The sequence below is a fragment of the Scyliorhinus torazame genome, chromosome 2 (assembly GCF_047496885.1).
Source record: "Scyliorhinus torazame isolate Kashiwa2021f chromosome 2, sScyTor2.1, whole genome shotgun sequence".
Lineage (NCBI taxonomy): Eukaryota > Metazoa > Chordata > Chondrichthyes > Carcharhiniformes > Scyliorhinidae > Scyliorhinus > Scyliorhinus torazame.
Window position 1 is genome coordinate 103,079,198 of NC_092708.1, and position 12,461 is coordinate 103,091,658.

Here is a 12,461-nt window from a genome sequence, read left to right on the forward strand (position 1 = left end):
TGGGCATGGGAGCAGAGTCTTGTGTTAAAATGGCAAGCAACGGGAAGGTCAGGGTCCTGAATGCACACAGATCGAAGGTGCTCAGCAAAGCAATCACCCAGTCTATGTTTGGTCTCTCCGATACAGAGGAGACCACATTGGGAGCAGCGAATGCTTGAAAGCGGTGCAAGTGAAACGCTGCTTAACCTGGAATGAGTGTTCTGGGTCTGGGATGTTAAGCATGGAAGAGGCAAAGGGCCAGGTCTTACACTTTCTGCGATTGCATGAGAAGGTGCCATGGGTGATGGGATAGGTGTTGGTTATAGTGGAGGAGTGGACTAGATTATCCAGGAAGGAACTGCGGAATGCTGACAGAGGGAGTGAAGGGAAGATGTGTTTGGTAGTGGCATCATGCTGGAGTTCGTGAAAATGGCAGAGATGACGGAGGCTGATAGGGTGAAATGTGAGAATAAGGGGGACTCTATCCTTGTTCTCGGAAGGAGGGGAGTGGGTGAGGGTAGTGGCACGCGAGACGAACCGCACACTGTTGAGGGCCCTGTCAACAACTAAAGGTAGGAAACCACGGTTGAGGAAGAAGAAACACATTTTCGAATCACCACTTTGGTGGTGACATCATCGGAACAAATGCGCAGGAGCTGAGAGAAAGGGATGGTGTGCCTACAGGATGTAGGGTGCGAAGAGCTGTAGTCCAGATAGCTGTGGGAGTCAGTGGGCTTGCAATGGATATTCGTGGATAGTCTATTGCCGGAAATGGAGGCAGAAAGGTCAAGGTCGGGAAGGGAATTGTCTGAGATGGACCAGGTGAAAGTGATGGAGAGGTGGAAACTGGATAAATTTTTCCATCCCACCCACGGGTCGCGCCCCCGAGTTTGACAATGCCTGGTTTAAAGAGGTGGAACAGAGGTAGCTGGGAGAGGCTATGGGCTAGTAACGAATATTGGTAGACAATCAATCCCCGAAATAGAGACAGAGGAGTCAAGGATGGGAAGGCAAGTGTGAGAGATGAACCATGTGAATGTGAGATTCAGTGGGCTCATCTCTAGTTCACCAAAACCCTAGCAATTCAACACTAGGGTTAGTTATAGCTTAGAACAGATTAAGCTGTAGATTGTGTACAGCAAGCCCCTACAAGTCCAATATGGTGGACAGAGAACCTCCAATCATTCTACAACAGAAGAATGCCACTTGCAATATTGCATGGTAGCACTGTTGTTTCACAGCGTCAGGGTCAAAGGTTTGATTCCCGGCTTGGGTCACTGTCTGTGCGGAGCCTGCACTTCTCCCTGTGCCTACGTGGGTTTCCTCCGGGTGCTCCGGTTTCCTCCCACAAGTCCCAAAAGACATACTGTTAGGTGAATTGGGCATTCTGAATTCTTCCTCAGTGTACCCGAACAGGCAACGGAGTGCGGCGATTAGGGGATTTTCACAGTAATGTCATTGCGATGTTAATGTAAGCTTACTTGTGACAATAATAAAGATTATTATTATATTTATTTAGGCGATTCCATGAACATCCAGGGTGTCCACCTGAAACAGGGACCAAGCCCTCCACTTATGCAAATAAGCGGCCTAATTCCTGATTGAGGACTCCTTTATAAAGTTTATGCTGTCGTCTGCTTATTTGGGTATTTAATCACTAGCCAAATTAATGTTGCTCAAAGGTGCAATCCTAGGCTAACATTTCCAATTACCTGACAGGATAAGAAATGATTAAACAAACAAATCGTGCTGCTCGTGCTTATTAGGGTATCTGTGGGGTGTGGCAGTTCATTCATGATCTTATTGAATGGTGGAATAGACTTCAAGGGCTGCTAATGCATATGTTATGTTCATACCAGACAATACCGGTGGGATTCTTCGGAAACCGGCGGGGCGGGCAACTCCGGCGCAAAGGAGTGGCGGAATCCTCTGCACCTTCAGGGGCTGGACCGGCACCGGAGTGGTTTGTGCTGTGCCGGCCGGCGCGGAAGGGCTTGGTGCCGCACCAACCGGTGCCGAAGGGCCTCCGCCGGCCGGAGTGAGTTGGCGCATGTGCGGGAGCGCCAGCATGTGCTGGCGTCATCGCAGGGCATACACAGGGGGGATTCACCTCCACGCCAGCCATCGAGGACCGTTACACTGGCCGGTGCAGCCGAAAACGGGCAGCCACTCGGCCCATTGCGGGCCGTAGAATTGCTGGGGGGGGGGGCTGCTGCCAGGAGCCACCGACCGGCGCGGCGCAATTCCCGCCCCCGTAAAATTGCCGGCGCTGGAGAATTCGGCAGCCGGCGGGTTTCACGCCGTCCCCCCGCCGATTCTCCGACCCGGCGGGGGGTCAGAGAATCCCGCCCCACATTTTAAGAAGCAGCTTTCTTGGTCTGATGCAAAGTGAATACTGACGGCCCAACATTCTTCCTTCCACACACCGCATTGAAGTATTTTATTATCTGTTCACTCAGGTTCTGAAACTTTTGTTTTGTCAAACTGCGTGACACCGAACAGAGGCAAGGACTCACCAATGCAGTTTTTAGAATTTAGACAGATAGAGTAAGACTTTCATTTGAGTGTCCAACTGGCCTATTATTGCGTGTTTTAACAATTTTGTGATCAAAGTTAAAACAAAAGCATCGGAAACGGGCAAAGTGAGTGGCATGTTTCTTAAACAAAATATAGTGCATAAAGCATTGCCACTGTGATCTGTATTGTGTGGCTCCAACTATGCACATAAAGAAAGTATGTTAGACCCCAAAAGAGTCAACTCAGTTATAAGGATTACTTATTGTAAATTCAGAGGAATGTAATATCATTACAACAGTGGCTACACATCAAATATGCTTAATTGGCTGTAGAGTACTATTGGACATCCTAAGGTTATGAAAGGCACCTTTCAATACAAGTTTTTCTTTCTGTCAAGTCCAGGTTTAACTATCTAATTCAGATTGGTAGTACATTTTTATACGCTGACCAATTGATTTTACGTGTGGAATGCAGTTAAAACCATTACAAAAATCAGTGAGACATGTACCAGAAAATCCTTGACGTAATTTATATGAAGCAAGTAAAAAAAAAAAAGAAAAATATTGAATACAAAAATCTAGCCGCACATTACCTACAAATAGGTAGGCAATAGGGAAAGAGAGCACATGATAAATGCACTGCTCTTTAGTACCAGCTTTCTAACAGCCTGGTTTCCAACTATTCTCAAACTTCAAGGTTTTCGCATTTTCATATTTTGCAAAATACGTGAGATTGCGTTTTCTGATTTTCTAAGCCCCTCGCTGGTGGTGGAATGAGAATCCCGCCACAGAAGTTGGGAACCTCCTTTAAATACATTAGCACCATATTAGAGAGCCCACCCGGCAGGACTTCCTCTCCTCATTTAATATTTATTCGAGATCGGCGTGACGTGACACCGGCGCCATTTACAACAGTTCTATAAAAACAAGAACCAAGCGACCTCACCTCTGAAGGGGATATCGGAGGTATCGCCATTCAGGGTGTCTCAGCAGAGTCCTGGGCTCCGGCAACTCTCAAGTTGGACCACTGGGATTTTCTGCTGTGGATCTTCAGCTGTGAGGTGCTCACCAGTGAGTGACCCATAAGCCTGTCTACTAGTTAATCCCTCCGAGGTGGGAGTATCTGCGCTAGTGGAGGGGGCGGGTAACAGTTATGACGCCTCCTCCAAGATGTCTCCCTCGGAGCGGCTCGGGTCTGTGGCGTCCAGAGGGCGCGAGGATGATCCAGGCTGGTCAACTGAGGTGGCTGAGTGAGAGATTACCATGGAGGTATGAAGGGTGTGTGAAGGGATGCAATATGAGGAGGCAGACATACCCTGGCTGAGCAAAAAAGGTCATTCATCTTCTTTTGGCACTGTAGCCCCGTCCTCTTATGCAGCAAGTTGGCTCTCACTTTCGTAGCTACAACCTCCCAGGTGACCTTTCTTGTTGGACATCGGGCCGATTGCAAGTACAAGATGTCATGCCTCAGCTCGACACCATCCAGGAGTTTGTTGAAAGCTCCCTCAGTGAAACATGGTGCTGTTTTCCTGGCAGCCACCCCCCTGACTGGACTTGAAGTGCTGGGGAGGCGCTTAAAAGGGATGCCCCATTGATTACAGTGATGATGTTTCCCCAGGGTGAGTGAATAAGAGTCAAGCCACCATGAGAGTGACATAAATCATGTGGGGGAAACAAAAACATCTTGTTATATGCGATGAGTTTTCCCACCATCGGCAGGACTCTCCCTGGTTTCCTCGCCGGGACCCGACGCTTTGGGAGAAAAAAGGGAAAATTCCCCCCGACTTTATGTCTATGTATGAAAGAGCACTGCAGACACATTCACATACAAAACAATGCAAACTTTTGAAGTGAGAAAGTACTCACCCCGAGTAACAGCATCGAGAGCACAGCCAGATCCTGTTGCCCCTCCACCAACAACAAGGACATCAAATTCTTTAGTTGTCTTCAAGGTGGAGAGTTGAGCTTCTCTTGATGGGAGTTGATTTGGAATATAATTTCTGATCAACTGTTCGGATGCTTGAACATTCGAAAGGCGGGTCTATTAAAAAGGAGCGACAACGATATAAAACTTCAGTAAATTTTCTACTCATGCCCAATTAAGGACACTGATATGAGAGCACATTTTTTGACAAGATTCTTTCACCAGATACGACATGTTCATTATCAAAACTATAACTTTATGTTCAACATTCTTACCTTTTATAAGTAACTTTTTATTTTAATTTTCAGTAGGTATTATTTTCAAAGTACACAGCAGTGAGTAGTATTAAAAATTGGTTACCCAAGGACTTCAGCTAACTAAATGGTATGATCTCTGAAATTATCTTAAATCCCAAGTCAACATCACCCAAAAAATAAATTATACATCATTCAGAGTAGCAGGCTAGTTCAATTGTTCGTTTGACCGCAAACAAAATAATCAGCTGGAACCTGGCACAAAAAATAGCAGATGAATGTTGCACGCCATTGTTATGTCCCAAATTACCAGCAATTTGTGATGAGGGAGAAACACTCAAGAAAACTGAAAGATTCTAATTTTTTTCTAATTTATATATTTAGTAAAGTGTGGGTTGCAAAAAGTTAATTTGTATTATATCACGGAAATATAAAGGTTCCTACCCTTCCCGAACAATGTAGTTAATTAACACGTCAGCAGTTTATCCCCGTGTATTGTAATACGGTTTGTAATGAAAGGTTTTCTCACTAAGCTCACACTTAAGCAAGTGACAAACTGTGTCACTTATCAAGGCACGAAGAGATGAAAAAAAGAGGATGACCAACCATTCTCTATTTTATAGGATCGCACCACAATTTAGCCATTTTTCCCATGTTCCATATTATGTCTTACTGGGATGCCATCTGTCCTGTATTTTGATTGAATTTCTTGGCCAGTGATCTGGGAGCTACCCAAAGTCCCCTCTTGCTGTTGACTGTCTTTGTTTCATGTGCAGCCCCATTGCGCTCCTGTTAGCAACCACTGGAAAAGTTATGTATTCTACTTATTAGGTTATTGTTAAGGAAATCCCTGCTCTTCAGAGCACCCCATCACTGCTCTCACCAGGCTTTTGCCTGTATCAGCTGTTAGGTATAGCGGTTAACTAATCCCACATGCCTGTTCTTCCCCCTTGCCCTGCATTTTTCCCTATAAATAGAGAATTGGATATATATTTGAAATTACAGTTAAATCTGCTTCCACCACCCTTTCAGACAGTGCACTCCAGATTATAATAATCTGCAGAATGAAAAAAAGAATCCTCAAAAGAATTTCTATAGAACTACAGAGTTCCGACAGTGCAGAAGGATGCTATTCGACCAATCGAGTCTGCACAAACCCTCTGAAAGAGCACACTACCAAGGCCCACTCCCCCACCCTATCCCCGTAACCCCACTTTACCTGCTAAGAGGCAATTTAGCATGGCCAATCCAACTAATCTGCACATCTGTGGACTATGGGAGTAAACCGGAGCACCTGGGAGGAAACCCACACAGACGTGGGGAGGAAGTGCAAACTCCACAGTCACCCCAGGCCAGAATTTAACCCAGTTCCCCGATGCTGTGAGGCAGCAGTGCTAACCACTGTGCCACAGTGCCACCCTTGTGTCACATCTCTGGTTATTTTGCCTATCATCTATAATCTGTGCCCTCTGCTTACCAAGCCTTCTGTCAGTGGAAACAATCCATTCATGATTTTAAGCATATCCATCAAATCTACACTTAACCTTTTCTTCTTCACGTTGAACATCCTAGCTAGCCCCATATATGGTAACTTCATTCTCCACAATGAGAGAGTGATATTCAACTATTTTCTTTCCATAAGTTTAACAATCCTTTTAAATCATTTTCTTACTCAACAGTTGGTATTGTATTCCATTAAAATAGTGATGATTGAAGAAAACTAGAAAATGTAGGTGTGACTAAAAAATCCATGATTGTTTTGTATTTCCTACAGCAGGCTTGCTAATTCTCTCATGTAGGTACATATAATTATTTTTTTTAAAATAAGAGGTTTGGAAAACTATATTAATGATCAGTTCACTTTGGTTAATTTCCTACACAAAATCTCTCACTCCAAGGGGAAAGAAGTAAGTTTAATGATGACTAAATGTTTTATTCAAATCTGCACACAGAACTCATACTGAATGATTATATCAATTTTGCTCCTGCTGGAACACAATTAGACTTGCAAATTCTTGAACGTACAGTATCAAGACATTTGCAATTTGGAGCTTAACAGCAAACGAGACCTATTAATTATCATCTACTTCCAAAAAAGTGCATATTTAAAGACTGCAGACAATTAACAGCCAGGTTGTCCTGTAATCACAGTTTCAGCTTAATGCAAGGCTTCATGCAAATTACGACATTAGACAGGGATTTCATTTGTTTTCTCATTGGGGTTACTTTCAGATCATGTTCTCTTATTAAAGTCTCCAGTACTTTAAAAAATGCACAAGGCTGCAATGAATTTAATAACGAGTATACTCGTGCACACAATCCGTTGATGATTTGGTGACCGTGCAGATGTATACATTCAAAAATTTGAATGTGCTGAGAATGACAAAATTTATTTTCTGGTACAGTAATGCAAGAACATTAAAATTAATTTAATGAAGCAATGGTAATCAATATTGCATTTACAGAGGCCCTGATTTTATTTCCTCACTGCCAACTGCAAAGTCAGCCGTGTCTAGGATGGGGGCGGACATCAGTTAAAACCAAGGCGGCAATTTACCCATCTCATATTGCTGCCTTCCTCATCTCAAACTGCTCTCTCTCTCTCTCTCTCTCTCTCTCTCTCGAGCTCTCTGGAATAGGCAAACACCACACATGCCCAAAGTTGGCAACACCTTGTTCAAATATGCAAGACTGAGGTCCATTGATGTGAACAGGATCCAATCTGCAATAATAATCTTAGACCCGAGTGGGGCAGCAGTGAGGTCAGGTCAAATGTAATGGGCGCCATCAAGAAGGTTTGAGCCTCCCTTGTAATTGGCTCCCCCCTCCACGATTGCATCCAGAAACATACTTAACAGATTGCCATGGATTGGTTCCACAAGTGCCATCCAGGAGCCTCCTGGTTTACTTGTTTGCTGGCCAGGTAATGGATTTGGACATTATGAAAATGAAGCCTGACTGTTAAAATCGGCCTGGCTTGCACAGTCCAGATTTCCCGAGTACACTCTTCAAAGTTTGCAGGAATGTTCCCTTCCAGTCGGGGAACACTTCAGCAGTCAAGGGCATTCAGCCTCTGATCTCCGGGTAAGCGTTCTCCAAGGCGGCCTTCAGGACGCGCGACAACGCAGAATCGCCGAGCAGAAACTTATAGCCAAGTTCCACACACACGAGTGCTGCCTCAACCGGGACCTCGGATACATGTCGCATTACATTCATCCCCCACCATCTGGCCTGCGAAATCCTACCAACTGTCCTGGCTTGACACAATTCACACCTCTTTAACCTGGGGTTACCCAATCTCTGGATCTGTAAAGATTTAATCACCTGCTAATGCTCGCATTCCAAGCATTGTCTGGCATCTTTGAATTTGTCTATAAATATGTTTCTGGAATATACCTCTTCATTCACCTGAGGAAGGAGCAGCGCTCCGAAAGCTAGTGATTCGAAACAAACCTGTTGGACTTTAACCTGGTGTTGTAAGACTTCTTACTGTGCTCACCCCAGTCCAACGCCGGCATCTCCACATCAAAGTTTGCTAGCACTGTAACCCCATCCAACCCCTCCTCCCCGAAGCTAGAGTCTCTGACTTGCCACTTATAGCTGTCATGATATTCAAACATACATCATAACACATACATAATGATAGACTGACCAACGGACCAATTAGCACACATAACACGACAGCCAATCACAGACAAGAGCAGACACAGTATAAAACAAGAAACACAACACTTCCTAGGCAGTCCATCTGGAGACGGCACAGGGCCAGGACCTCATAGCAAGACACTCACACAGTCACAACGTGCTGAGTACCAGGTCTGATGTATAAATAGTTTAATGGAATAAAACTGCGTTGTACCAATCGCAATGGTGTTGGTTCGTCTGTACCTCAAGAGCACCCAACACTTCATGATACCAGGAGTGAATCGATACCTACCGGCAAATCTGCCATCCTGAGCCATGGACACCCTCAACAAACCGCAACCGTTGCAAGTCGCTGGGAACCTGGGCACAAATTGGACGCTCTTCAAGCAACGCTTCGAACTCTTCATGCAAGCCAATGAAAAACAGGGCGCCTCGGACGAAACAAAGATTGCCATGCTCCTCACTACCGCAGGTCAGTACGCCATCCATGTATACAACTCCTTGGTGTTCGCAGAAGGCGAGAACAAAGCTAAGTATGACACGGTCCTCCTCAAGCTCGACAAGCATTTCAACGTTGAGGTCAACGAAAGCTTTGAGAGGTATGTGTTTCAGCAGTGCCTGCAAGGTAAGGATGAGCTCTTTCAGTCCTTCCTGACGCACCTCTGCATACTCGCGCAGTCCTGCGGTTACGACACCACCTCAGAGTCCATGATCCGGGACCAGATCGTTTTTGGCGTTGCCTCCAGTGGCCTACGCCAGCAGCTTCTAAAAATAAAAGGCCTGACCTTAGCATCTGCAGTTGAAGCCTGTGTCCTGCATGAGAATGCGACTAGCCGTTATGCCCAATTTCAGGCGACCGAATCGGCACGGAGGGGGTCCCACGCGAACGAATCGGCAAGCCAGGCCACCCACGAGGCCGAACGCCTCCAGGCAATCGAGTTTCTCCCGGCCCGGACGAGGGCTGCCATTTCGTGCGCTTTTCAAGGCCTCCCGCGTTTGTGCGCGCCAAAACCTACGGCAACACTGAGAGACGTGCTGCGCAGGCGCGCCCGACGCAAGACCGAACTGCGCATGCGCAGTGACGTAACGAACTCCATGACGTCATGATGTGCGGCAACTGTGGAGCTGCACATTTAAAAGGGCAATGTCCTGCAAAAACCCGACAATGCCTACACTGTGGCAAGATGGGCCACTACGCTGCCTACTGTCGAGCGGCTCAACCTGTTGATCTTCCACATCTCCGACAACCTCGCAGGAACTTGCGGACCTTCAGCCTCCACATCACGACATCCAAACCGATGACACAGATGACCAAGACGCCTTCCGGGTTGCGGTCATTGATGGGAACTGGGTCAACACCATCAATCCGGGCGATGAATGGAGGGCCACCCTAACGGTCAACCGATCGCCGATCACTTTCCGCCTGGGCACTGGCGCCTCCGCCAACCTCATAGCATGGTCAGCCTTCTACGCCATGAAGGTCAGATCACCAATCCGGCCATCCCGGTGCAAGATGGTCGACTACAACGGGAACGTTATCACGGCCATGGGATCCTGCCAGCTCCAGGTGACACACAACACACACACGGCCACACTCTCGTTCGAGATAGTCGGCTCATCGAAGGACTCCCTGCTGGACGCACAGGCAAGCAAGGCTCTCCACCGTGTGCAACTAATCCACTCTCTCTCTCCAGACGGCACGTCTGACTTCCCGGATACGCACAGCTCCAATCGCTCCTTGCCCACAACCAGGAGGCATTCGAAGACATGGGAACACTGCCATACACCTACAGAATTCGCCTCAAACCGGACGCCATCCCGGTCGTTCACGCACCTCGCAGGATTCATGCACCATTTAAAGACCGCCTCAAGCAGCAGCTGCAGGATCTCCAGGACCAAGGGGTCCTATCCAGGGTCAGCTCCATGGTGTGTGTCAAGAAGCCCTCCGGTGAGCTCTGTATCTGTATTGACCCCAAAGACCTCAATAATAATATTATGATGGAACATTATCCCATACCCAAACGGGAGGAGATCACCAGTGAAATGGCCCAGGCGAAGATATTCACAAAACTGGATGCTTCTAAAGGGTTTTGGCAGATCCAACTGGACCCGTCCAGCCGAAAGCTATGTACCTTCAACACCCCTTTCGGCAGGTTCTGCTACAACCGGATGCCATTTGGCATCATCTCGGCATCCGAGGTCTTCCATAAAATCATGGAGCAGATGATGGAAGGCATCGAAGGGGTGCGCGTATATGTGGACGATGTCATCATCTGGTCCACCACACCGCAGGAGCACATATATCGTCTCCAACGCGTTTTTGCCCGCATACGGGAAAACGGCCTGCGCCTCAACCGAGCCAAGTGCTCCTTTGGCCAGACCGAGTTGAAGTTCCTGGGGGACCTGTAGCCATGTAAAATGGCTGCGTTCCGATTAATCTGGCCAAAACCCAGTTTACAAGGGCTAACCCGAAAGACTGCTGGGAAAAGCAGCCAAGAAGACACAAGCAGGCAGCTGCAGACAGTTTTGCATATTCGGCTCTGGGAAGGTAGCCCAGATCGATACTCAGGGCTATCAACAACCCATCAACCCAGGTATTCGCAGTTGCATTCGGGACTGTTTGCAGCCCATCTATTCAGACATCCACAGTTAAATCGGCTATCTCCGGGAACAATTGCAACATATTAGCAATTGAATACCGGGCCAGACCTGTCGGCGCCTGCAGTGGCCGAAACAAAGACAGGTGAGCGACCACCCCCCGATCGAGGAATCGCCTCACCATTGGACACATCGACCCCAGAGATTGGGGACAGATCCAATCACTTGGGACTCAGGGTCAAGGGCCGCCCCGGGAGGCGGGAAGTCCCTGGGCCCTATAAAAGTGAGGGTCCAAGTTCAGAGCTCTCTCTCTCTCCTCTTCGCCTGCTCGAGACCTTCGCAAGACCAGCCACCGGCAACTGTAAGTTTGAATCCAGCGATCGCTATCCGCTAGAGACACCTAGCCACCGACCTGTAGCAGCCTTTTGAATCCCGTAGGCCAGATCTGATTGGACAAGCCATTTGTTTCCCTGACCTGGTGGGCTCTTCCTAAGTTAAGTATTGGCCAGTAGTGATAGGTTTATTATATAGAAAGTAGTATTAGGGCATTAATATTGCTTGTTGTATATAATAAATGACCGTTGTTTTAATCCTTACTAAGCGGTGTGCTGTATTATTAATCATAACCTGAACTTGAACCACGTGGCGGTATCATAAAGATACCTGGCGACTCGTGAGCAAAGGTGACGTAATCAGAGCCAATAGACTAAGGCTAAAAAGAGCAACATAGACTAAGGCTAAAAAGAGCAACAGACCATATCTCCCGGTCAGGGGTCCGTCCGGATGCAGACAAGGCGAGCGCCATCACAGCCATGCCGCAGCCGGCCGACAAGAAAGCTGTCCTACGCTTCCTTGGCATGGTCAACTTCCTGGGGAAGTTCATTCCCAACCTTGCCTCCCACACGACGACTCTGCGCCACCTCGTCAGAAAGTCCACAGAGTTCCAGTGGCAACACACACACCAGCTGGAATGGGAGGAGCTCAAACGCAAACTCACCATGGCACCAGTGTTGGCGTTTTTTGACACGTCTCATGCCACCAAAATCTCAACTGATGCCAGCCAATCCGGCATTGGAGCAGTGCTCCTGCAGAGGGATGACACAGCATCATGGGCCCCAGTGGCCTATGCATCGCGGGCCATGACCCCCACAGAGCAGCGCTACGCGCAAATCGAAAAAGAGTGCCTGGGCTTGCTAACCGGTTTCGACAAGTTCCATGATTATGTGTATGGTCTTCCCCGGTTCACTGTCGAAACTGACCACCGCCCCCTGGTCAGCATAATAAACAAGGACCTGAATGAGATGACCCCTCGCCTCCAGCGCATCCTACTTAAACTCAGGAGGAACGACTTCCAACTGGTCTACACTCCAGGGAAGGACCTCATAGTGGCGGATGCCCTATCCAGAGCAGTGAGCACGCCGCCAGATGCGGAGGGGTTCGTATGTCAGGTCGAGGCACAGGTGGCTTTCACAGCTGCAAATCTGCTGGCTGACGACTCCAGTCTGGCCCGTATCCGCCGAGAGACTGCGGCTGACCCCCTTCTGC

The 12,461-nt window shown here is 47.6% G+C and overlaps 1 protein-coding gene across 6 annotated transcripts in view; it reads right to left on the reverse strand.

Annotated features, from left to right (window-relative positions):
• Positions 1 to 12,461, reverse strand: part of gpd2 (glycerol-3-phosphate dehydrogenase 2 (mitochondrial)) — a 442,371-nt gene that overhangs the window by 95,570 nt on the left and 334,340 nt on the right. For all 6 annotated transcript variants that reach the window (XM_072475144.1, XM_072475152.1, XM_072475162.1 and 3 more), the window contains one exon: positions 4,362 to 4,536. In XM_072475144.1, coding sequence (XP_072331245.1) covers positions 4,362 to 4,536 — 175 coding nt within the window. The remainder of the gene's footprint in view (positions 1 to 4,361; positions 4,537 to 12,461) is intronic.